Source organism: Mrakia frigida, assembly GCF_051309035.1.
Source record: "Mrakia frigida strain ATCC 22029 unplaced genomic scaffold BDY24scaffold_22, whole genome shotgun sequence".
NCBI classification, from domain to species: Eukaryota; Fungi; Basidiomycota; class Tremellomycetes; order Cystofilobasidiales; family Mrakiaceae; genus Mrakia; species Mrakia frigida.
The window spans coordinates 152,577-176,246 of NW_027481259.1; the positions used below are offsets into that span (position 1 = coordinate 152,577).

Genomic DNA, 23,670 nt, shown 5'->3' on the forward strand with positions numbered 1-23,670 from the left:
CTCGCAAAGATGTGTTTTCTTCGTCTAGGCTACCAAGTTCGACAGCTCAAAGGTCGAGGGCGGCGCTGCTCTTTCTCTCTCGGATCCACGACCTCTTCTGGAGATCCCAGTCAGGGAAGGAACGGTGGTGGTGGCGGTAGAGAAAGAGGAGGAATCCTGATCTGGGTGAGTCGGCGTTTCTCGAGAACCCCTTCTGCTTCTTTAGAAGGACGCGTCGAGCGAGTTCGTCGCTGAACCACGGGTTGTTTTCGACCGAAGCAGCTGCTAGGGTTGATGGCTTATGAAGCATGGACCTTCCATTATTGAACTCCGTCAGGAAGAGTGTTGCTTACTGATCAACCTCTCTCAGCAATCGGAAGCTCTCTCGCTGCGCTGAGGGTTCCGACGCGTCCCAACCTCCTCTCTCTCTCCCTCTTTCTCTCTCTTTCCCCAACCCTCTCTCCCTGTCCACTCCTTCTCATAATAAAACCCATCCGAATGTATCTCGTTGTGATCCTCAAGACGAACGAACGTCCTCGCTCCCTTCCTCCTTCGTTTTCGACGCGTCTCCCTCCTCCTTTTCTTTTCCTCTTTCTCCCTCTCCTTCCTCCCTCCTCCTCATCAAACACGAAAACACCAACACATTATAAAAGAAACGGAAGCAGCAAAAAAAAACAAAAACTCAACGTGTCCATCTAAAACTAACTCGACCCTCACCGGTCCCTCTCACCTACTTCGCCTCGAACCCAACCTCGTTCTCCCTCCCCGCGTCTCTCCCTCCCGCTCGTCCTCTAAGATCCCCAACCCACCCAACCCAACCTGATGCCAGCCAGTCCTTCCCAAGCTCAACGGCTCTTCCTCACCTCCTCCTCCTCCTCCTCTTCCTCCTCCTCCGCCACGCTCCTCGGTCTCGCTCCCCCGTTCCCGTTCCTTCCCTTGTTGGACGAAGAGGACGACCGAAGGGTAGGCGATCCAGCTCGGGAGGGACCTGGCGTTTGGTCCGAGAGGGGTTGTTCGAGGAAGGAGAAGCGGAGCCGATGGAGCTGCGATTCGAGGGAGGGAGAGAGAGAGAGAGAGAGAGAGAGAGGGTCAGGGAAAGGAGAGGAGAGCAAAGACGAGAAGGGTTTCAAAGGGAAAAAGAGAGAGAGAGACGTACGACAGGCAGTTTCGGGATGAGCACGAGCGCGAGAGCGACAAAGTTGATGAAGAAGAGGACGGGATCGTAGGAGGAGTAGTGGGTTGAGATGAGGAAGCTAGAACGGGGGGCGAAACGAAATGAGGGAAACGTAAGAAGGAAGGAGGGGAAGGTCAGCTCGACTCGAACGAGTTTTGCAAAACGAAGCTCGCAGCTCTGAAAGCTCGTTCTCGTTTGACCAGTGGAAAAAGAAAGGCACTCACAGTCCGATCGGCACGCTCGTCAGGTACTTCTTAGCAGGAGTGTACTGAGCTCCATCGTCAATCTGCTCCCAGAGCGTCAGGTCGTCGTACGCTCCTCCTGTTGGGGATCTGGAAGGACGAAAGAGGAAGGAAAGGTGTATCAGCGTTTCATGTTTAATCAGTCGAGACTGAAAGACGAGGTGTGTAGAGAGAGGAAAACGAGGATCAAAGGGAGGAGGAGATCGAAGAGGGCGAAGCGAGCTCGCAATCCAAATTCGAGTCGAGTCGTCGTCGGGCAGATCCGCCCTCTCTTCTCTTCTTCTGTGACTCACACGTTCTCGAAAGGAAGTCCAACCATCTGATGGAAGATGAGGTAGGAGATCTGTCCATCCAACGCACCGAACGAAAGGTCAGCTTCGAGGGAAGGGTAGAAGAAGGTATAGAGAGGAGGTCGGACGCACGCCCATGTAGCCGCAGTTGGTCAACGACCACGAGAGGTCGCTTCCTATTCCTGGGACGGCGTCGATGAGGAACTTGCCTAGGAGGATGAGGATCGGGTGGATGATCCAGGCACCTGAGAAAAAGGAACGAACGAAGGAAGAAAGTTAGCGAGAGAGCGAGAGAGGGACGTGGAAGGGAGAGGGGAGACTGCGTTTTCGTGTGACGCTCGCTTCGAAGAAGGAACCTGGTAGTGGTGGTGGACCTTGGACGGAAAGTATAGAAATCTCGAGAGAGAGACTGACCTTTCGCATCGACCCACTGCCAATTCTCTGTTCCCGAGCTTCCCAGATCGGCCATATCCATCTCGCCTTCTCCTCCTCCGACCTCCTTCACCGTCACCAAACTAGCACTCCTCGCTCTCCCCCCAGTCTTTTTCTTCTGTACAGCGAGACCTTCCTCTCCCAGTGCTGCGGGCGGACTTGAGCTCGAGCTTGACGAGGCCTGGTTGAGGAGGTGGGAGTGATGACGAGACAGCGTGGCCGAGGGTCGTTTGGAGGAGGAGGAAGAAGCGTTGACGGGTGAAAGGGGAGTGGAAGAGGAGCGAGCTCGAGTGGAGATGGCTGCGGGGAGAGGAGGAGGTGGAGGGATCAAGGAGATCGTAGGAGGGGAGGGCATCGAGGTCGGTTTCGTTGAAGAAGGGAGGAGGAAGGAGAGTCGTCGGTTAGGGGAAGTCGCAGAGGGAGAGTAACTGAAGTTCAGAAAGCGCATACAAGAAACGACGAGGAGTAAGGGAAAGGTAAGGAGGATCAGAAAAGAGATGTTAGAAAGTTGGAGGAGTGAATGATGGTGGGAGTTAAGAGAAAGAAAGAAAGGAAAGAAGGCAAAGCAAGAAAGGTCAAGTGGTTCCACACTCCTTCCGTCCTCCTCTCCTCCTCCTCTCCTTGGGGCTGAGATCCTTCCTTTTTTCCCCAACAACCTCGCCCCGCCAAACCCTCTCCTACGCCTCTCAGCGAGGCCTTCCTTTTGCTGCTACTACTACTACAGCAGCCCTCTGGCTAGCCAGCGGGCCCGGACGTCATCCCCTCCAAAGCTCATCCGAGCTCTCGATCTCTCTCTGCCACTCAACCGCCCCTTCGTTCGACTCTAGACTTTGAACTCACAAAGCTAAAACGAGGAAAAGGAAGAGCTGAGTAGTCCTGGCTTGGTGGACGTTGGGAGTCAGAGAAGGGATGGGGTTTGGTTCTGAAGTTGTCAAGGTTTCGAGCTCTCCTTCAACGAGGGTGACTTTCTTTTTTACTTTTACTTTTCCTGTTTCCAGTCCTCTTTCAACAAGCTCTGTTTAGGAACTGATCTATCCTTCGCAAGCTTCTCCCTCCGTAATTCTGTTCACTCCAACCCAGCCCAACTCCTCTCCCAGCAAGCTTCGCCCTCCCACAAAAACGAGCTCGAGGGCTTGAAACGAACGATCCGAAGTGTCGAGAAGGAAGTCGTCTCCTTTCTCCTTTCTCTCTCCTCCTCGCGTCGAGACACAGAAAAGGGATAAGAACAGACATTCCAACGAAGAGAAATCCTAAACCTCCATCGCAACCCCACTAGGCACTGCCTCAGCAGCCGTTCGACCAGCAGCAGCCGTCTCGGGCAGCAGCAACCCTCCCGACCCAGATTCTCGCTCTTCCTCGTCGAACATCAGCCTGTGATGGAAGCAGAGATAAAGAAAGGAAGAAAGAAAGAAAGGTGAGGGGAAAGGAGTCAGCTACTAGGAAACCGAGAGGACACTTATGAAACGAAGAAAAGGCCCGTCGAACTCACTGTCCCTGCATGGCCCTCAAGAACTCCAAGCTCCTCTTCTCGTCGCAGAAGTAGGTGAACACCTTGACCAGATCCGGCACTTCGACGGTCGTCCCTTTCCTCCTGAGCGCGACGAGGTGAGCCGGGGAGATGAGCTGGAGGGCGTATCGCAGGGACGTGTCGATTCCGATGTTGGCGAGCGTTTGGAGGGCTGAAGGGGAGATGGAGACGTCTTCTTCTTGGCACCTAGATTCGTCCAGATCGAGAGAAAGGAAGGAAGAGAGAAGAGGGACGTTGTCAGTTTCTCGAAAGAGGAAGGGTTTGAAACGAAGAAAACGAAGAGAGTCTCGCTTCGTTTCGAAACGCACCTGATCTCCACAATCTCCCTAATCTCCTCCACCCCGTAACTCTTGGTCGAAATGATGAGTACCCTGTCGAGCAGATCGATGGGGATCCCATGAGGAGACTTGTACTTTGTTCCTCGGATCCGGGTGACGCCTCGGTTGGAAGCCATGATGACGAGGGGAGCGAGGTCGTTCTCGAGCGCTCGGTTGAGGAACGAGAAGCATTCGATGTCGAGCATGTGAACTTCGTCGATGAAGAGGACCTGAAAAACGTCGAGGAAGGAAGAGGGAAGGTGGGAGAGGGGAGAGAGGAGGGAGGAAGGTCAGCAACCACGAAGCGGAAGAGGGACGCGACGAGGAGAAAAGAGAGGAAACGAGAAGGAGGAACGCACTCCAGGAACGATAGTAGCCTTTCCCTCTTCTCGCCACTCTCCGACCTTGGTGTTGATCTGGTCCCTGAGCTCAGGCTTGATCTCTCCGGTGTCACCTGCGGGGAAAGAAAGGAAAGGCGCGACGCGACGAAGAACGAGGTCAGTTTGCGTTCGACAGTCGTTCCGACACCCCATTGTCCAGTGGCTGAAGATGTGCGAAGAAGAAAACGTGAGAGAGAGGCAGACTCACCAGCAAACAGAGCCAAGAATCCCTGAGTCCTCGAGTTGATCACGTCGATCTCGTGGAGAGAAACGGTGTGGACGACCTCTCGACGCTTCTGGAGCTCTCCGGAGGGGCATTGGACGAACTTGGTCTGAAGAGAGAGATCGAGAAAGATGGCGGAAGGAAAGAGTCGGGCGAGGAGGTGAGGAAGAAAGGGAAGAGGGTCAGCGTCGATTCGAAGATCGTGAGGAAAGGGACGAGGAAGAGCGAAACAACTCACATCTCCACCCATAGCATCGTAATCCCTTGCTCGAGCGAACGATCGTCCAATCTTCGAGATCTTTCCAGTACCTGAAGAGCGAGACGAAGGAAGCAGGAAGGGAAGACGCGTCAGTCAGCCCTTGCGCTCGAAAGAGAGGAGGAAGAAAGGGATCCGAAGCTCACCCTTGTCGATAGAAACCACATCTCCAGCCGAAACCTTCTCCTTCGTCAACGAATCAATCATCTTCTGTCCGAGATCGTACACGGTCTCCATATCCGTCGACTTGAGAGTGAGCTTTCCCGTTTTCGTCGACTGGGAGAGGGAGAGGGAGAGGAAATAGGTCAGCGACGGAGAGCTTCAACCTCCTTAAGATGAGTAGCCCGGATCCTCCAGCCGTTGAAAGATGAGCACAGGATGAGAGAAAGAGATCACGACTCACTCCAGTCAACGACCTATCAACCTGAATCTCGACGACCTCTCCTTCGATAACCTCCGACTCCTCCTTGATCCTGACTCCGATGGAACGACGGAAAGCTTGGGTGAGAGCTTCAGTTTTGGACATCTGTTGGAGTATGATCGATGGGCGATCGATGAGAGATGGAGAACGAAAGCGAGGGTGGACGAAGGAGAAGAAGGAGGTCAGCTTGTGAGCTCTCGGATTCGGACGCGCTGAGCTTCGAGAAGCAGGAAGAGCGAGGAGGGAGAGGGTCGAATGGAGAGCTGAAGCCTGGACTGACCGACAGAGAGAAGACCTCAGATCCAGAGAGCATGGTGAAAGGAACGTCGGGTCCGAGAGATTGAGCCATACCTGAGAGAGAGGGAGGAAGGGAGGAAAGGAAGGGGAAGGGGAAGGGAGACGAGGTCAGCTCTCAGTTCTCGCAGGGTGCAATCAGAGTTTCGACGAATCTTTGACGGCGAGGCCATCCGTCTGAGCGCATCGTGAGGGACGAGAGCAGCTCGGAGGAGGCGAGGACGGAGTAGACTCGAACGAACGAGCTGAAGGTCGCAGAGCTCTTGAGCTCGACACCAGCTCGACGAGCCCTCCTTCCCTCGTTGTCACGCCTGGAGCTTCGCTGCAACACAGACGAAGGCAGTATCCCTCTGGAAGAGTAGGCTGAGATCTACATTTACTCTGCTGGAGAAGGAGAAGTGACGGTTCAAAAGTTGAGCTCGGCGCTCCTTCCCTCCCTCCTTCCCTCTCCTTTCCTCCCCTCTTCGCCTCCATCCCGCCTCCTTTTCTCCCTCTCTACACCCTATCTCCTCCTAGACCCAAACCTATCCATCCCCATCTAGAAGAAGCCAAAGACTCACCCATCGCAATCGCTGTCTTCCCACTTCCCACTGGACCCGCCATCAAAATCGCTCTCCCTGCGATCCTCCCTTCCTCTACCATCTTCAAGATCAACCCCGCTGCCTTCCTCGCACTCGCCTGTCCGACCATTCCTTCCGAGGAAGGGAGAGCTTCCAGGAGAGGAGAGAGACCCAGTCCTCGGATGTGAGAGTGGGAACCGATTCGTTCGATTTTGGTGATGTCCGAGAGAACTCCTCCAGAGGTCGTTGCTATGGGAGCAGCCTGACAAAGGGAGGAGAGAAGAGAGGGTCAGTGAGGGTTGGTACGAGAGAGGAGCACAAAGGGGAGCTCGCCATGTTTGAGAGGGAGAGGGAGGAGAAAGGAGAAGGGAAGGAAGGGAAGGAGGGGGAGGAGAGAGTTGGAGGCGAAATGAGAAGCTGAAGTTGAGCTTCTTTCTCTTTTGACTCGCAACGACCAGCATCGAAGAAGAGAAGACTTTTCGGATCACCCTTGTACACATACGACCACCCTCTCACTCCACTAGAAGTCCTACTCACTCAAAGCCAGCTCATCCCTCCTTGTCGCACAACCTCAACATGTCCTCCTCCTCCTCCCCGTCACCAGCATCTTCCTCCTCCTCTTCTGAGCCCAAAGCCGAAGGGTTCTTCGCAGACATCATCTCGTCCGTTTTCGATGGAGGAGTGAACCAGTACGTTCTCCTTCTTCCGCTACCTTCCTTGCTTCTTCCAGCTCAAAGAAGGAAACTCCGAAGCTCACACCCCCTTCTCCTCCCCTTCCTTGCTCTCCCTGTCTCGCAGCGGCCTAATCCTAGGCATGCATCTCTCCTTTTTCGGTCTTCTCCTCGTCCTCATGGCTCTCTACGTTCTGACGCAATGGAACATCCACGTTCTGGCGTTGGCGGGAGTGAGTGTCTGTCTTTGGGCGAGTACGGGATGGTGAGTCTTCGATTTAGCCCTCTCACCTTTCCTTCTCATTCCCCTCCGCTGGCTTCCTCTGGCTTTATCAGAGGAGCAAAACAAAGAGCTTGATCTGACTGTCGTACTTCTCGTTTCCTTCTCGTTTGCTCGTGTAGGTTCGTAATGGAGCTGATGAAAGCTCAGAAGATCCAGGAGGAGGAGAAACGCGAGAAGGAGAAGAACGCGAGTGCTACTGGTGTGAAGCTGGAAGGAGAGGCGCAGGAGTCGATAGCAGCAGTGGAAACGAAGAAGGACATATAGCTTGCTTGTTTTCGTTGAGGACGAGTCAATCTAGATGGGACGTTCCGCTTTCTCGAGTTCCGGAGGAGAGCGACGAAGTGAGGAAGGCAGAGGTATCATCGTAGACGTCAAGGCAAGGGTATCTAGAGAGAGAGTTGAACGAGAAGATGCTAGGAGAACTGAAGAACGAGATAGAATGAAAAGAGATGATGCTCAAAGAGAAGACGAACCGAAGGAGAGAAAACGAAGAAGAGAACAGAAGTCTCGACGACGACTCGTCAACTCCTCGCACCCGTCACTCTCTTCTGATCCCCCGAGCTGTGACCTCCGTCGTACCAGTGTTTCATCCGACGGGCTGATTCTTGAGCAATGGCGAACACTTTTTAAAGCAACCAAAGGAAGAGCGAGAAGGTCAGCGTTCGAACGCTGAAAGCGAGACGCGTCTCTCGTCCTCGTCGTCCCTTCCTCCGTCCCTCTTCGACGACCACTAGCAGAAAGGATGCGAAGAAGATGAACTCACGTTCCCTCTCTTCTCCCTCCATACCCTCTCGAAACTCTCCTCCTCCTCCCAACCCAGCCTGAGCATGACTCGTAATACTTGCAGCGTGATGAGCTTGATCCTGGATCTCTGGGAGACGGAAGCGGAAAGTGGTGGTGAGGAGAGTAGATATGCTTGTTGCTTGACGGTCTTCGAGACTGGTGGAGAAGGCACGAGGAGCGTGATCAGTCAAAATGCTCGAGCGAGTCGAACTTGCGACGCGAAACGAAGGAAGAAAGACGTTGTGGAGGACGAAAGAGGGTCGCGAATCGACGACAGGGAGAATGAAGAAAGGGGAGGCATAAGGAGGTCTGAGGTCAGACTCACAGATGTATCAACCTCAATCCGAATCCGTACCACATCCCCATCCCTCCGACGAGATTCGAGAGCTTGACCGAGCGAGCTTCGGCGTTGAGAGCGTTTCGAACTCGTGCTGAGAAAGGTGATGGGATGGTGAAGGAGATGAAGTCACTGAGTGAGGCGAGAAGAAAAGAAGCAGACGCGTGTCAGGGACGATGAGGTCAAAGCGGACGGGAGAAGGGGAGGGTTGTGTGCGAGCTCGAACGGAAGGAAGGGGAGGACGAACTTCAAAGCCATGGTTTTTGCGAGCCAGAAAGGTAGCTCAGCTTTGGCTGATCGTTTAAGCTGTTGGACGAAGAAGGAAGGTGTCAGCCAAAGAGTTCGAGACGAGAAAGCAAAATACGAGACGAGGGGAGGGAAGGAAGGAGAGCTTGAGCTCAACAGCTCCTTCTCTACGGAATCCCTTCGCACAAAGCTCGCCTGGAGAAGAGGTCAAAGAGGTGACCACAAATAGTTCCCCTCTTCCTCTTCCACCCTTCTTCAGCAGAAGCCAAGTAGCTCCAAGCAGCTGTGAGACCACTGGCTTCATCATTTCCTCCATTGCTCCCTCGCGTCCCTCCTCCCTCCCTCCCTTCCTTCCTCTTTGATCCGCTCTCCGAACTGAGAGGATCGAGAGAACTCACATCAGCTTCCCCAGCTCCATCCAAGTATCCCAATCCCTCAGCATCCAGCAGGAAGGTACACGGCAGTTTCTGGATGGACGAACAAAGCGGAAAGCGAAGGGGGGAAGGAACAAACGTCAGCTCGCTCGTTTCCTTCCTTCCTCCCTCCCCTCTTCATTCTAGAGATGTGTACTGACTTGGTTGTCCGCCAGTATAGCCTCTATCGACCAGTAATCCGTCTCGTCCATATCCTGAGGTCGTGGAGGGGATGAGTTGGGAGGAAAGGGTTGGGGAGGAGGTGAAAGTTGAGGGTCAGGAAGGGAGGGGGCGGAGAGGAGGGAGGGAGCTTCGACCGTTCGACGCGTCGGTCCAACCTTTTTTTTTTTCCTCTCTTGCCCTTTCAATCCTCGCCCAGACTTTTCTCGTATAGTTTAAGATGAACCGCCTTTAGATACGTCTTCTTCGCTAACCATCTCCTCTGCAGCTCGTCTCTTCGACTTGACTTCAAGTTGAACGCGTCTCGACTTTTTCGCTCTGCTCAGGCAACGTTCGACCAAGCGACCAAAATGGGCAAATTCTCGCGACCATAATTTTCTTTTAGGGTATAACAAAAACCTAGAGGAGGACTAGCAGATAGAAATAGAAGAGAAAAAGAGGGAGGGAATCTTGTCGCTCCCTCCAGCCTCTCGTTCCCATTCTTACCTCTACCCCCCACCACCCGCCGATCCTCTTTTTCTCCATAACCCTGCCCCCCCCCCTTCTCTCCTTTTCTCTCAAATATGGGCCACCTTCCTCCTTCTCCTCTTTCTCCCGGATATCTCAGCAAACGTCCCAAGCTCTCCTACGACTCTTCCTCTGAGCCCGCCTTCTCCTCGCTCCCTCCTCGGCCTTCTCCCTTCGACCTCCTCTACGGATCGCTCTCTTCCTTCGTGGATCTTCTGCAAAGTCGGTGACTGCAAGTGGAAAGGCCGTACACTGGCTAAGAAGGCTGAGCACTGGGACTGCAACCATCGTACTCAAATCGTCGTAGCAGGTCAGTCTCGCTCACAAGCCAACCCTCGATTCCTCCTCTGCTCGCGCTTCTCACTGACTTTCACTCATCTTCTACGGTCTCTGCGCCTCTATACAGGCCAACGGATCAGTCGAGGGAAACAGAGGAGCAACCGTCGTCCTGGACTGTTCGCTTGTCCGACTCGTCTCTGCGACTTCACCAGCCGTTCAGGCAAGCTCGTCGTCGAGCACGCCGGGAGCTGCTACTCTCCTCCTGAGACCGCTGCAGAGGATGGCATCCCGAGGTGAGTCTCGTTATCTTATCGCCACGAGGGAGAGGGAAGAAGGCAGAGTCTGATTCATCCGATGGGGGAGGGAGGAACCGATCGAGGGAGGGAAGGTCAACAAGTCGTTCGTCGTTCTTGGAGGGCGTCGAAGTGTACACAGAGAGCTCGACCCAGCTGTAAACCGGCTTCAATGCTGATGTAGGTATCTACTTCTTTTCATTCCCCATTCTTCATCAACAAGCTTCCAAGTTCCTCCTCAACAAGCTCGAGCTCAAGCTCAACCTCCTCCAGCCGGCCCTTCCCTCCTCCCCTCCCCTCACCTTTCCAACTTCAACTTCGCTCCTCCCTTCCTCGCTCCAAACTCTCTTCAGTACTCTTCCTCTCTCCCATCAAACTACCTCGGTCTCCCTCAACCGTTCTTCGTCCCAACCTGGTCAGGCTTCTCTCCCGTCGGCCATCCACCGTTTCTCTCCTCACTCCAGCCTACTTACCACCACCTCCACTCTTACATCTACCCTTCCTACCCCTTCAACCACCCTTCCTTCCCCTCCGCTTCCGCCTACCCTTCACCCATCTTCTCGCCACATCCCCCTCTCCCTCCACAACAACAACAACCATCTCCTCCGATCAACTACCGCCTCGCCTGGTCTTCCAACGATCCTTCAACCTTCTCTTCCTCCGCCGCCTTCGAGTCTGGACCTCAACCATCCTCGTTCATTCTACCGAGGGAAGGGATCAAGAAAGAAGAAGAGCACATCGCGATGCAGCTGGATAGGGGTCATTCGACGCGTCCCTCGATCCTCGCCGTCAAGAGAGAGGAGGAAGACGACGATGCTTCGGAGAAGGGTCTTCAAGGAAAATCCAGTACGAGGCAGGAGCGGCTTTCGACTTCCTTGACTCTCCTCTGGGTCAAGAGAGAGGAGGAAGAGGAGGAGGATTCGGTGCTGTTGGGTGAAGTTGGAGCGAAGGGACGCCTCGTGAGTTTTCGTTGCTTCCTCCTTTCATTGACGTTCACCATAACGACGAATCTGACTCTGCTTTATCTACATCTCTACCACATCCTTATCAGCCACCTTCCGACCAGCGAAACGAGACGTAGCCCTCGTCAATTCTGGAAGACCTTCGCGTCGGTTGACTGAGTCGGTTTCTTTCCACGACGCACGCCTTCCGGTACGTACCTCCTCTCTCTCTTCATCCTATCCCTCGATACGCTAACGCATCGCTTCTCATACCTCTCACAGTACGACAACATGTAATACCGGTACCGTGTACTCTCTCTCTCTCTCTCTGTTCTCCTCTCGTCGGATCGGTTCGTCTTCTTCTCTTCCTGCTCCTACCACCCGCCTGCCCCCTTCGATGACCGATCTGATCTTCTCGCTTCTCTTTTGACTTCCAGGATCTCTTTCGGAATCCTCGCGTTTGTTGTTTGTTTCTCGGTTGCCGTGAGTGAAACTTTCTCTTCGTTTTTCTTCCCGGTCTCTCGAGCTGACCTCTTCTTCTTCCCTTTTGTTCCCTCAGATACGGACTAGTCTGGTGTGTAAGGGTGGTTGGTGGTCTTCGGTGGCGGTGATACCATTACGTTTGACGTTGCTCGAGCTGCATCTTCCGAAGAAAGAGAACACGAACGGCGATCGACTCGACGCTGCGAGAAGCAGAGGCGTCGAATGCCTTGGATTGTGACCTAAGCCAGCATTTTTTCCGAAGGCTCAATAAATTCTGAGTGATTCCTTCTTGCGCTGGTTGTGTTCGTCCGAACTGAGGGTCATCGAGACGCGACGGCTTGGAGGCTAATTCAGCCCTCCCTCCCCCTCTTTGGCTTCCTCCGTCTCCATCACATCATCGCAAGAAATGATACTATATGTACATAAAGTCTCTTCAACAACATCATACCTTTCGAAACTGTAGCGAAGGGGCGGGAAAGAGAAAAGGGAAAAGGCGACGCGTCGTCGTCGCAATTCTCGAGCGAACACGACGCGATCTAACGAAGCTCTTCAGCCATGCTTTGAACCAGCGAGGAGATCTCGCATCCGGTATGCTGGCTCCTGAACCCCAGGGGGAAAAGAGCAGATCATTGGGAAAAGGTCAACACTTAATTCTCGACGCCGGAATCATGCTTTCCTTCTCAAAAAGCTCTTCCATCAAGCAGCTCTTTCCGATTTTCAGAGCCCAGAGTTCTTTGCCAGGGTATAAGAGGAACCTGTAAGCACCCCAGTCAAGCCAGTCCAGCTATTAGCCTAGTTGGATTGAGCCCTGGGTTATTGATTCGTCCAGAACTACCTGCCTTACGCCATCTCAATAGTTCTGGGTTCGAAGCGTGCCCGAAGCGTACTACTCGATCTCAATCGTCGCCCTCCATGCGATTGAGTCTTGTTTCAGGGTCTTCGAGAAGACAAGGGGCGAGAACGGTTCGGCCGCGGTCCCCCTTCTTTTGCTTCGAGAAGTGAGGTGTTCTCGCTGAAGAGAGTGCATTTTTTCTGCTTACGGCGGCGGTGGAGAGTGGTTGCTTCATTTCTAATCGACGGGGGGACGAGAAAAGGACGATTTAGGGTTCAGACTGAAGGCGAGGGAAAGATGGCGGGACGAGACGAGACGCGCGCGCGACTGCTCGATTTTGATTTCAGGCTCTCATTCACTTTACGTCGCAGCTGCTTCAACTCTTTCTGCAAAGACATTCTTTGTCAAATGATTGTCAGCCGTTTCGTCCGCCAGACCTGAAGACAGAGAGGGAAAGCGCAAAGATCGAAGGTCAATAACGCCTCGCTTTGGCGTTTTTCCTTTCCTCACGAACCTTACACACGCGAAGACGGAGGACCAGATTGAGCAGAAAGTTTTGTTACTATTGGTTGATGCAATAACCCAACTCTACAGTCCTTCCCGAACGATCCCGTCTTCGACCCATCCTGCCCTCTCCCTCCCTCCCTCCCTCTCTCTTCCGCTCTCCTTCTTCTTCTACAACGACGAGAAGCGATCTCGCCCTCCCGACGGAAGACGAAGATGCATATAGGGTGGGCTCCGTAGAACGAGAGCCGAGGTCCGAGGAAAGGGTAGGCGAGGGAGGGAGGGTTGAAAGAGAGTTGATAGGGTTGAAGAGGATCGAAAAGGACGAGGAAAAACAACACAAGAAGAAGAAAGAGAGAGGGTCATATCGTAAGACGTTAAGTAAGCAGAAGAAGAAGAAGAAAACTAAGTGAACGCTATCTACGAAGAGGAGAAGAAAACGAGCGAAACGAGAGAGGGAGAAACCTGAGAGGAAGAGAGAGAGAGAGGCTCGAGAGAACTAGGACTACGAGAGGCGAAGCAAAGCGAAGACGTGTGTGAGAAAGAGAATAGAGAACGTACGAACCCCCATCCAGCAACTACATCAAGAAACTCAACCCGAACCGAACCGCAAACGTGCAAGAAAGCCCGACGCGTTCGTTCAGTACCCTCCTCCGTTCTGGTACGACCTCGCTCGCTGGGAGACGGTGTAGCTGTTGTAGGATTCTCCTCTGAAACCCAACGAAGGGGGGGAGAAGAAAGAAGTCAGATCGAAAGAGGGGAGGAAAGGGGTAGAGAGGGAGAGGAAGGAGAGAGGGGACGCGACGGGACGGGGACGAACCGTCGAGGACCCATGCTGAACGAGAGAGGAGACGGGGAAGAGGGGAGGAGAGTCAGCGGGAGGGAGGGAGAGAATTTTGATGGGGGAGGAAGGGAGATATGGGCTCACTAGTAGCTCGAAACATCTCGAGTCGAACTCATCCCTGCTTCAGCGGCGAGGTTGGTGCTTTTTGAAACGAGAACGAAACGAACGACGAAGGGAAGGTCAGCCTAGAACCGTTTCTCGGCGACGAAGCTCTATGAAGAAGAAAGGGAACCCGATCGATTGATCGATCAACTCACTAGATCCCTCCCTGAGAACTCGACGCTCCTCCTCCTCCGAGCGTCTGCCCTCCCGCTCCCGCCGAAGACGACCAAGCAGCTCTGCACCAAACGCAGGTGACCTCCTTCCCGAGTCCCTTCTGCGTCCTGATCCACTGGCCGAGGCATTCGTTGTGGAGAGCTGTTGGAGGGAGGGGAGGAAAAAAGAAGGAAGGACGGATCAGAACGCGGCGACGACGAGAGGAGGGAGAAGAAAGAAAAGAGACGAGAGCTCACCTCGACCGCAACCCCCAGGAGCGAGGCAGAAGGTGAGAGCAGGATCCTTCGCTGAGAGGTCGTCGTAGCAGATGGGGCAGTCTGTCGGACGAAGGAAAGAATCAGAACGGAGACGAAGACGAAAACGAAAACGAAATCAAGTCTCGTCGCGTCGAAAGACTACGACCAACGAACTGGAAGTCAAACTCACCATCCCCTTCCTCAGGCATCTTCTTCTCCGCCACCCCGCCCATCCCTTTCAGATCCCCAAACTTATCCGCCTCCCCCTCCATCCCTTCCGCCTTCCTGTACGCGGATCGAACGTTGGCGGAAGCGAGAGCGGACGCGACCGGGTTGGGAGGAGCAGAAGCGAAGACGTCGGCGAGTTCGGTGGTGAGGAGGGCTTTTTGGTACCCTGGTGGGCGAGCAAAACGAGGAGGAAGAAAAGTATGAGCGAGAGTGAGTGAGAGGGGAGAGAAAAGGCGGGAGGAGGAGGGAGGGACGAACAAATGGTGGAATGGAGGGGGACGCAGAGGACTTTGAGGAAGGCGAAGATGATGTGCTTGCAGGTTCCGTTCTTGGCTGAGTCGGGGCAGGAGCAGGTGGGAGTGAGACCGATGGTGATGGTGTAGACGTTTCCAGTGGACTGTTTTTAACGAATACATGATGGAAGGAAGAAGTCAGCTTCTTGTGGACCGACGAAGGGAGAGACGAAACGGAAACGGAACTGACTCCCAAGATCTTGAACTCCTCCATCAACTCGTCCCCTTCCCTCGTTCTGTCGACGAGGAACATCCTTTGAGATCTGACTCGATCGGCTAAGATTGATCAAAGCGAGGAGAGAGAAAGGAGAGGCAGGTCGAGGAGATGGTGGGTGTCGGTGGCGAAGAACGGAACGGTCAGCTTCACTTCTCTCCTCTCTCCTCTCCTCGTAGAAACGAAAGAGAGCAAAGAAACGGACCTCTCTCCATGACAGCCTTAGGACAAGCCTTCCTGAACCTAGCCATCCTCTTCTCCTCAGGTTCCTGTAAGTAGTCAAACGAGAGCAAAGGGACGAAGAGATGAGCGACCTTCCCTCCCGCCCCAGCCCTCGACTTGATTGAAACATACCTTCTGTTCCTTCTTTGATCCTTTAGCCTTCTTCTTTCCTTTACCCTTCCCCTTAACATCCTCCTAAAACAACCCAAGTGCGAATATATATCAGCTCTTGCGGATGGAAGGCAGTATCAACGAAACGAAACGAGTCGAGCTCACCTCGTCTCCCTCCTCCTCCTCCTGTTGCTGTTGCCCTCCTCCCTCCTCGTCGTCGTCGTTCCCTTCGTACATAGAAGTCGTGTTCCTCTTCCTCTTCCCAGAGACGATGTTGGAAGAAGAAGAAGGTTCGGCTGGATTGGGAAGAACTGCCATCGTCGTTCGTTCGTCGAGAGGGAAGGGGGTTGATCGTGGTTTGTAGTCAACCTTCCTTTCGATTACTCCTTTTTCCTTACACCGACCCTTTCCTTTTAGAAAGGAGGAGGAGGAGGTGGGTTGGCCCTCAACGACCACCAAAGAGGCTACCCTCTCCTATCTATCTATCCATCCATCCACTTTCCAACAATATGGCAGAAGAAGCAGCTCTTGTAGCTCAGGAGTTCATATCAGGTGAGTAAACTCTATACTTTGGAGGAGTAGAGGGAGAAGGAGGAAGGAGAGGGAAAGGAAGCTCGAGAGCTGACAGACTGCTCTCCTTCGTTCGTTCGTTGCCCCTTCAGGTCTCGATAACTTGCCCGCTGAGGTGGCTCATCTACTGGGAGAGATCAGGACTAAGGAGGAGAGATGCCAAGGTATGTAGAGGGGTCAGTCTTGTGGTAGAAGGAGAAGGGGAGGAAGAGAAGGAAGGGAAGAAGGGAGGAGTCGAGCTCATCGATCCGGGTCGACTCCTTCGTCGTTCTCTCGTTTCGTTCTCTTGATCGCTCTATATATACTGATCTCTTCTCTTCTCTAAACTCTTCTTTAGAACTCACCCTCCGCCTCTCGAACCGAACGTCCTCTATCCTGAAACACGTCCGCAACACGCTCCCCGCCTGGACTCCCTACCCTAAAGAAGCGGCCACGCTCCCCAAGATCACGACCGAGTTCGATAAACTAGCAGCGATGCAAGCAGAGAAGGTTCTCCTTTCAGAACGACTCGTCGGATTGATGACCAAACACGTCAAGAAGCTCGAACTCGAGGTGTTGGCCAAAGTGGCCGATCTGGGAGGAGTGCCCGTGCCGCCGTTGCCTATTATTCCTGGCGTGGCGGGTGCTCCTGGGCCTGGGAGCAGTATCGTGATAGTGGGAGGAGCAGGGAGAGGGAGTGGGAGTGGGAGTGGTGCGAGTGGGAGTGGGGCTGGAGGAGGAGGAATCGGAGGAGCGAACGGAGTCGGTCAGAGACTCGTCGATAGCTTTGGAATGGATGGACAGAACAAGAGTGAGTCTTTTCTTTCATTCTTCTTCCACTTCTTTCCTCAGAGCTGATACTGACCCTCTCGTCCTTATCTTATTTTTTCTTTTCAGAACGTCGTCTCAACGCCCTCCACCCCCCTTCCACCTCCTCCCCTCTCACCACCTCCCTCCCCGCCGCGTCCTTCTACCCTCAACCCCTCGCTCACCAGTACCTCCCTCCTCCCCAGATCCCCTCAGCCTACCTTCCTCCAGGCCACCACCACCAGCATCAACACCATCAGCAGCAGCACCAGACCTCGACGCTCAATCTCCAGCTTCAGCAACAGCCCGTTCAGCAGCATCATCAAGCTCAGGCTCACGTCGGGAGACCTCAGAAGAGAGCGAGGACGCCCGAGGTGGTGGTCGTGGAGGAGGAACTGGTCGTGGAGGAGGAGGACGATGGAGCGGAGGACAACACGCCGTATTGTTTCTGTCGGCAGAAGAGTTTCGGGGAGGTGAGTCTTTCGTTCGCGTCTGCTCGTCTCCCTCGTTCTCGTCTTCCTTTTTCCTCAGGCTGACTCTCAACCCTCTTCCTTCGCAGATGGTCGGATGCGACAACAAACACTGCAAGATCGAATGGGTTCGTCCTCCCCTCTCTTCCTCTCCCTTTCTCTCTCTCTCTCTCTCTCAATCTCGTCGATGCCCCCAAACCCTGACCCTCTCCCTCTCGTTTTTGCGTCTCTTCGTGCAGTTCCACGTCAAGTGCGTCGACGTCGAGGAACCCCTCCCGGAAACGTGGTTCTGTCCCGATTGTGTCAAGGCTGGAGCGGGGAGGAACAAGAAGGGGAGGAAGGGAGGGAACTGAACTCGATGAGGACAGACGACGCGTTGGTTTGGCTTTTGCTTTGTTTCGTTTCGTTTCCTTTCTCTTCTTTCTCTTTTTTTTCGTGTGACTTCATTTCGGTTCGTTCTTCGTTTCTTCGTTCTCCTTGCTCTCTTTATCTACCAGTATCTCTTCCCGTTTATTTACGATCATGACCCTCTCTCTTTCCTCCCCTCCGAGTCTTCACCCTCTCTCTTCGTCCCTCCTTCAACGACAAGCCTCATGATAGATACGATACAAGCAAAATCACAAACCCAAATCAACCCAGCGAAACGATTCTATCTACTTCGAAGCCTCCAACTCCTCCTTGAAAGTCTGCGAAGCCGTCAGGAACCCCGTCTCTGGATCGTCCTGTCCGAACCCAAGCGAGAGAGCGTACGAAGGATCGAACCCTCCAGGCCAGTGAGCGGTGATGGCCAGGACCTGTAGCGACGACGAAAAGGAACGGAAGCGAGTCAGGCGAAGAGTCGAACGAAACGAAAGACGCGTCGAGTCGAAACGGAGGGAGAGCAGAGAGAAACTAACCTGAGCATCCCTCTTGTACTCAACAAACTTCTTCTTATCCTCCCCTCCAACCTTCACGAGCGCCTCGATAATCTTCCTAGGGGTGGTGGTGATCCCGGGGAGGTTGATCGTTCGCGAGTGAGCGGGGAACTTGGACGCTGGGACGGTGGAGCTGTAGATGATGTTTTTGACGACCTGCAACGAACGAATCGATTAAAAAATCAGCTCGAGTGAAAGATGGAGCGAGAAATAGGAAAGGAAGGGACGAACAGTCTTGACGGAAGTGACGTGAACTCCGAGGGAATCCATGTTGGGATCTTCAGGCGAGTCGGCGACGGGGCAGACGGAGACTTGTCCGTTCAGAGGTTCTCGAACGAGTCCTGAGATGAAGGAGGAGGCGGCGGAGGAGGGGAGCTTTGTTGAGGGAGAGGGAAAGAAGAAGAGGAGACGGAGACGGGAGGAGGTCAGCAAGAGAGGGAAACGAGACTCGACGCGACTCGACGTTTGCGACTCACTCCAGATCGAACGCAAACAGTAGGCAACCTCAAGATTCGACCGTCCACGAACCCTCTTCGAGAGTAGTCGTACACGTAGAGCTCGACGATGGCCTTGGAGACTCCGTACGAGCTCTCAGGGAAGAGGGGAGTGGTACTGAACGAGACGATTGAACGTCGAAGGTCAGCTCGAGCTCTTTCTTGAAGTGAAGGAGGCGAGGGAAAGACTCACTCGGGATCAACAACAGCCTCAGGGAGACACTTGGGTCCACCGTAAACAGCCTGCGACGAAGCGTAGACGTAAACGACAGCAGGGGAACCAGCTCGCTCGAGCTTCGAGTGCTTGGTCGTGTACTTGAGGAGGGAGACGTGAGAATCAACGTTGACTGCATCAAAAAGCAAAGCGTTCTCACAAGTCAGCTCAATCTTCAATCTCTCAACAACCCAAATTTTAACGAGGATCAGTCTACTACTGCTAACCTCTGTAACCGAGCTCGAAATCACTCTCCGACCCTCCGCTCATGATGCCATGAAGGGCGAAAACTAGGTCGACCTTCTTCCCCTCGAACAAGGTAGCAATGGAGCTCTCGTCTCCCAAATCGGCAGCGAGGGAAGTGATGAGCTTCTCCTCCTCCGAGGAGAGACCCGCTGGGATTCGAGGAGGGTGGATATCGGTAGCGATGAGTTGGACGGTAGGGTGGGATTGGACGAGGGAGGCGAGGATGAGTTGACCGAGGAAACCACTGCAAAGCCAAAGCAAAAGCAAAAGGAGAGAGACTGTTAGAAAGCTGTTTGAAGAGGAGGGAAGGGAGAGGAGGGAGCGTACCCTGCTCCGGTGACGAGGACGGTTTTGACGTGGGAGGGGAGTTCGGGGGAGGAGAAGCTGGAGGGAGGGAGGGAAGAGGGAAGGAGGTCAGGTCAGCTTCGAAGCGATTGCAAGAGCTCGAGAAAGAGATAGAGATGAAACTCACGACATGGTAGAGAAAGGATTCGATGGGAAAGAGAGAAGGAAAAGGTGTTTTTGTTTGAAGGTGGTGGATTGAGAGAAGAAAGTTGAAAAGGGAGGGATGAGCTTTTGATCTTTGGGGTGAGTTCGGAACTCGGGCGATGTCCCGGATCCTCTCTCTTCGCTCTTCTCCCTCCTCCTTGCACCTTTGAATTGAGCCGAGAGAACTGAGAAGGAAACTCGAAACCGAGGTGGCCGGAAGCCAAGATGTTGAAGAGATGGGAAATTCTGCTCAAGGGTTCTTTCAAAGAACGAACGAACGACCACCTGATCTCGAAGCGAAGGAACCGCTCGAGCTCAACCACTCGTTCTCTTCGTTTCGTTTTCTCCTCTCTTTCCTTCGTTCGTCCTTCCTTCCTTCGAGCAAGTCGTGATAAGATCGTAAGTAAAAGAAGAACGGAGTTAGAGATGAGGAGAGAGACCTAGTAGTGGAGAGCGAGACTGGTATATCGTATGCAACGAAACGAGAGAGGGCGAGGCGAGAAACCTGAGTTCAACGATGGATGGAAGATAGGCCATAGGGCCGGGATGGGAGAAGGAAATAGAGAGACGGAAAGTAAAGTAGCGACTAGTGAGCGGAGTTAGAGAAGCAGTGTGCTGTGAGAAACGGCTAGTACAAAGTGAGAAGACGAGAGGAGAGAGAGAGGACTAGATAGCGACGCGTCCGAAACCCAGCAAACTACTGAAGCTCGAAAGCACCAACCCTGCCAACCTGAGCGGGAGGAGAGCGAACGAGACAGCTAGATCCAGAGGAGCGACGACGAGGTTCTTCCATACGATCCTGACGAAAGACGAGCCCTCTGGCGACGACGACGAGTTCTGGGAGTAGTACTGGTTCGAGCGACGCGAGGAGTAGGCGAGTTTGGAGTTTGGAGGACGACCGTTCGTTTGAGGTGAAGAGAGTTCAAGGGAGGGAGGAGGAAGTCCGCTGTGATCCGCTGGACGTATGCGACGAGTTGAGGAGCTGTTGAGTTGAGGGTGAGACGAGGAAGAACCGAGGTATCGAGTTTGGTTGGAAGAGTTGAGTTGGGACGCGGCCGAGGAGACGGAGGAGGAGGAGAGGTGCAGGAGTTTGAGGAGCCAGGAGAGGGAGAATTGATGAGATCGAGAGACCCGGTCTCGTTCGACTTCGGCTTGGAGGTCGGAGAGGGAGGTGGCCAGGAGATCGAATCGCTGCGAAAGGGAGAGAACGCGTCGTGATCAGCTTCAGAATCCGTTCTCCTCTCGACTCCCCAACGAAACGTTCGAAGACTCACCTCGCTCAGCGTCAACCTCACAAGCTCCCCTCTCCTCTCTCCTCGCCTCACAGCCTTCGCTAGGTCGCCAATCTGTCCTCCAACGACCTCTCCCCTCAACTCCTCCAGGTCCCTCCTCGTCGCAAACTCCCTCTCCTTCTCCCTCAGCACCCTCACCTCCCTCTCCAACGCGACCAATCTCTTGTCCAGCCTCTCTCCCTCACTATGCCCAACCCTCCCGACGACCTTCTTGAGAGCTTCGTTCCTTCCTTTGAGCAGACCGACGAGGTTCGTGATGGGTTTGACCGACGAGGCGAGGAGGAAGAGACGAATGGAGAAAGTGTTGATGTAGCGTTCTCCTTCGGTGAGAGTTTGTCTTGTGAAGGCGAGAAGAAGGGCTCCGAGGACGGGTGCGAGGAGGGTGAGGAGGAGGTAGAAGGTGTGAAGTCGGAGGAGAGCCGTTCGAGCGAGGAGAGCTTGAGGAGAGTCCTTGGATGAGGGAGAAGGAGCTGAGTCGAGGAGGACGTGATGAAGGGAGGAGTGGTAAAGTTCCCAGGGTGCTGGGAGGAAGAAGAAGCAGATAAGAGCGACGGTCAGGCTACTCCTTTAGAGCGAACAGGAGAGAAAGACAGGGGAGGAAGGAGGGTTGAATGGGTTGAAACTGACTTTTGAAGAGGAAGAACATCCACCAGATGACTATGATCATGATGAGGCCATCCGCCCAAGCTTCTGCTCTCCCGAATACGACCCCTCCAGCGAGAGGAAGGACGAAGAAGATGAGAGGGAGGTAGTGGTAGACTCCAAGCTGCTCCTTCTGGAGAGGACCACCTCCTGCCCCTTCTTCGTCTCCCTCACTCTCACTCTCGCTCTCCTCGTCCCTCCCTTCGTCCTCACTACCCAGCTCTCTCTCCGAATGACCATGTCCTCGAGCCCCGTTCCCGTTCAACCCAGGTTTGGAGCTGCTCGTCTGCGAGCTAAGAGGCGGACGGGAGGAGGAGGAGGAGGGATCGACGGGAGCTGTTGAGCTGTTACTCCTTCCTCCTCCTGGAGACGTCGTAGATTTTCGATCTGGGATGGCGGTGACGGAAGAGGAGGAAGAGGATGGAGAGAGGGAGTGGGCTGAGCTGAAGGAAGAGGAGGACGAAGAAGACGAGTGACGCGTAGGGAGGGGGAGGTGCTTCGAGGAGGAGGAGGGGAAGGAAGGAGTCGTTGCTGGAGCGAGAGAGTGGGTGCGGGAACGAGTCTGGGACCTGTAGGATCGAAATCATTCAAGTCAGTCTACGAAGCTTGTTCTTGAGGTCAAACGGAGCGGTATACGCACGCTTTCATCGAGAAAGAAGGGAGGAAGAAGGAGAGAGAGAGACGGAGTTGGGGTGGAACGAGGGAGCTCGCCCTCCCATTGAAGAGAGTCATCGATCGACCCTCTTCCATGTGATCCCTCGTTTTGGGACCCGATAAAGTTTTCACGGCTGAAAGGAAGAAGCTTTGGTCTCTACCAGAAGCTTGTCGTCTTGATTCTCACTGGAGACTTGCTGGTAGGAAGGGAGGAGTCGAACCCTCTCGAGCTCACGCGACCGTCTCTCGAACGACCAAACGACGCGAGATGAGAAGTTTTGATTCTGAAGTGGGAGACCAATCCCTTCCAACTTTCGAGTCTTTCGAGCCTCTTCCTTCACTGTTCTCTGATGAAGAGAAAAAAGGGAGAGCAAGATATGGAGAGGCGCAGAGGAAGCCTTCCCGAGACGCTGCGACGCGACGCGGATCGAAGGACAGACGGCCCCTGGGGGACGTGTCAGATCATGCCATCTACGGGGAAAAGCGGAAGAACAATTCAAACCGATTTAAGGCGAGAAAAGAGCAAGCCAGCGCGAAGGAAGATGAAGAGGCGATGGAAAACAAGGTCCTGAACGCGTCTTCGTCCGCCTTCTAAGCGTTAACGACTTCTTCCTCAAAGCGGTGGTATACCGAACTGGAAGGTAAGTAAGTGAACTCTATAAATCGCTATTTGACCATTTTTTCTCCCCTCTCGCCGCCCAAGGACCGAGCTGACACGATCTTTACCTCTGCACGCGTCTCGAACTTCCGCTGCTTCTCTTCCGGCTTGAGGCCCTCGTCTTTGAGAAGAGTTCAAGAGCAACTCGTTCTCTGAATGAATCAATTCCATCACAACCCGTGAGTTCATCGATGCCGCTCTCTCTTTCAGGAACTTCCAAAAAACGCGTCGCCGTCGAATCCTCAATGTTGCCTGTGATGGATCTCTCAATCAACTTGGGAGTTCGCAAGTGCGTAACCTGCTACAAAGAATACTTATTTATGACCTGGTATCAACAAGAGAACGAAGGAGACAGCACGTCGTTGTTGATCAGACACGATCAGCGACGCGACGAAACGAAACGAACTCGTCCTCCCTTTCCCACCGCAACTTCACCCGCAAAGACGCAAGCACCGAATCGATGCTATTCTTCAAGCGTGCCAAACTTTTAAACAGCCGATCGGACAAGGAAGGAATCGAGTATCTAAAGGAAGAGTCGTCAGTCGCGTCGTCCCTTCCAACCCCAAACCTCAACTTCCTCCCAACAAGCAAGCACCTCACCCGTCCAGCCCAATAACACCCTCCTTCGCTAGGTCGAGACGTCGAAACTACCGATCAAAAAGAAGGAAAACAACAGAGGGAAGTGACGGAGAGCGCGTAGATTCACCCTCCTCCCTCCCAAAAAAGACGAGCTTCAAAGACGGCAAAAAAGGAATGGAGGCTGTAAGGATTGAACTCACGACCTTACACATGCTAAGCGTATGCTCTACCAACTGAGCTAAACCCCCACCGGAAATCAATGATTGCTTTCGATGCTCTTCGACGCCTGCCCGTGGATAGGTTCTGTAAGCAGCTCTCTCTGTTGGACTCGTGAGCATTTCCTTCCCTAGTCTGTAGGGTTGGGCTCTTCTAGCAGCTCGCTGGATCGAC

At 53.8% G+C, this 23,670-nt stretch overlaps 9 protein-coding genes and 1 non-coding gene across 10 annotated transcripts; 3 read left to right on the top strand and 7 right to left on the bottom strand.

Moving 5' to 3' along the window:
• Window positions 1-941: 941 nt before the first annotated feature.
• BDY24DRAFT_325281 (ORMDL family protein) lies at window positions 942-2,217 on the bottom strand (the record flags this gene model as incomplete). The annotated part of the gene is made up of 6 exons (XM_076637057.1): window positions 942-1,022; window positions 1,136-1,232; window positions 1,378-1,485; window positions 1,689-1,738; window positions 1,818-1,930; window positions 2,100-2,217. Coding segments are annotated over 6 exons (567 nt in total), but the record flags the coding sequence as incomplete, so codon positions are not given.
• A 1,385-nt stretch (window positions 2,218-3,602) lies between these two features.
• On the bottom strand, window positions 3,603-6,432 carry RVB2 (RuvB family ATP-dependent DNA helicase reptin; the record flags this gene model as incomplete). The annotated part of the gene is made up of 10 exons (XM_076642754.1): window positions 3,603-3,831; window positions 3,954-4,192; window positions 4,322-4,416; window positions 4,551-4,674; window positions 4,804-4,874; window positions 4,968-5,097; window positions 5,225-5,347; window positions 5,523-5,593; window positions 6,097-6,358; window positions 6,403-6,432. 10 exons carry the CDS (start codon window positions 6,430-6,432, stop codon window positions 3,603-3,605), a joined length of 1,374 nt encoding a protein of 457 aa, XP_076495136.1.
• Window positions 6,433-6,546: 114 nt separating this feature from the next.
• PKR1 (Pkr1p) lies at window positions 6,547-7,446 on the top strand. The gene is made up of 3 exons (XM_076641137.1): window positions 6,547-6,785; window positions 6,895-7,032; window positions 7,170-7,446. Exons 1-3 carry the CDS (start codon window positions 6,673-6,675, stop codon window positions 7,312-7,314), a joined length of 396 nt encoding a protein of 131 aa, XP_076495137.1. The 5' UTR covers window positions 6,547-6,672; the 3' UTR covers window positions 7,315-7,446.
• Window positions 7,447-9,103, bottom strand: PSF3 (DNA replication protein PSF3). The gene is made up of 6 exons (XM_076641138.1): window positions 8,991-9,103; window positions 8,815-8,883; window positions 8,418-8,476; window positions 8,159-8,302; window positions 7,814-7,989; window positions 7,447-7,672 (listed from the first exon to the last, which is right to left on the bottom strand). The coding sequence occupies exons 1-6, from the start codon at window positions 9,039-9,041 to the stop codon at window positions 7,572-7,574; spliced, it is 600 nt and encodes a 199-aa protein (XP_076495138.1). The 5' UTR covers window positions 9,042-9,103; the 3' UTR covers window positions 7,447-7,571.
• A 373-nt stretch (window positions 9,104-9,476) lies between these two features.
• Window positions 9,477-10,500, top strand: BDY24DRAFT_435561 (uncharacterized protein; the record flags this gene model as incomplete). The annotated part of the gene is made up of 3 exons (XM_076644182.1): window positions 9,477-9,722; window positions 9,923-10,088; window positions 10,312-10,500. Coding segments are annotated over exons 1-3 (504 nt in total), but the record flags the coding sequence as incomplete, so codon positions are not given.
• Window positions 10,501-13,488: 2,988 nt separating this feature from the next.
• BDY24DRAFT_416537 (uncharacterized protein) lies at window positions 13,489-15,590 on the bottom strand (the record flags this gene model as incomplete). The annotated part of the gene is made up of 11 exons (XM_076643597.1): window positions 13,489-13,558; window positions 13,669-13,683; window positions 13,777-13,833; window positions 13,950-14,109; window positions 14,205-14,285; window positions 14,395-14,598; window positions 14,691-14,829; window positions 14,916-15,001; window positions 15,145-15,208; window positions 15,294-15,356; window positions 15,438-15,590. 11 exons carry the CDS (start codon window positions 15,588-15,590, stop codon window positions 13,489-13,491), a joined length of 1,092 nt encoding a protein of 363 aa, XP_076495140.1.
• Window positions 15,591-15,645: 55 nt separating this feature from the next.
• BDY24DRAFT_442667 (uncharacterized protein) lies at window positions 15,646-17,672 on the top strand. The gene is made up of 6 exons (XM_076644705.1): window positions 15,646-15,824; window positions 15,935-16,006; window positions 16,180-16,632; window positions 16,719-17,101; window positions 17,188-17,226; window positions 17,338-17,672. The coding sequence occupies exons 1-6, from the start codon at window positions 15,782-15,784 to the stop codon at window positions 17,449-17,451; spliced, it is 1,104 nt and encodes a 367-aa protein (XP_076495141.1). The 5' UTR covers window positions 15,646-15,781; the 3' UTR covers window positions 17,452-17,672.
• Window positions 17,661-19,508, bottom strand: BDY24DRAFT_116373 (uncharacterized protein). The gene is made up of 8 exons (XM_076635903.1): window positions 19,439-19,508; window positions 19,294-19,350; window positions 18,948-19,210; window positions 18,700-18,853; window positions 18,489-18,624; window positions 18,244-18,387; window positions 17,995-18,168; window positions 17,661-17,892 (listed from the first exon to the last, which is right to left on the bottom strand). The coding sequence occupies exons 1-8, from the start codon at window positions 19,441-19,443 to the stop codon at window positions 17,752-17,754; spliced, it is 1,074 nt and encodes a 357-aa protein (XP_076495142.1). The 5' UTR covers window positions 19,444-19,508; the 3' UTR covers window positions 17,661-17,751.
• A 319-nt stretch (window positions 19,509-19,827) lies between these two features.
• On the bottom strand, window positions 19,828-22,071 carry BDY24DRAFT_394126 (uncharacterized protein). The gene is made up of 4 exons (XM_076641139.1): window positions 22,030-22,071; window positions 21,375-21,958; window positions 20,730-21,268; window positions 19,828-20,646 (listed from the first exon to the last, which is right to left on the bottom strand). The coding sequence occupies exons 1-4, from the start codon at window positions 22,035-22,037 to the stop codon at window positions 20,122-20,124; spliced, it is 1,656 nt and encodes a 551-aa protein (XP_076495143.1). The 5' UTR covers window positions 22,038-22,071; the 3' UTR covers window positions 19,828-20,121.
• A 1,384-nt stretch (window positions 22,072-23,455) lies between these two features.
• On the bottom strand, window positions 23,456-23,528 carry BDY24DRAFT_t70. Its single transcript has one exon. It is a non-coding gene; the product is annotated as a tRNA-Ala (tRNA).
• Window positions 23,529-23,670: the final 142 nt, after the last annotated feature.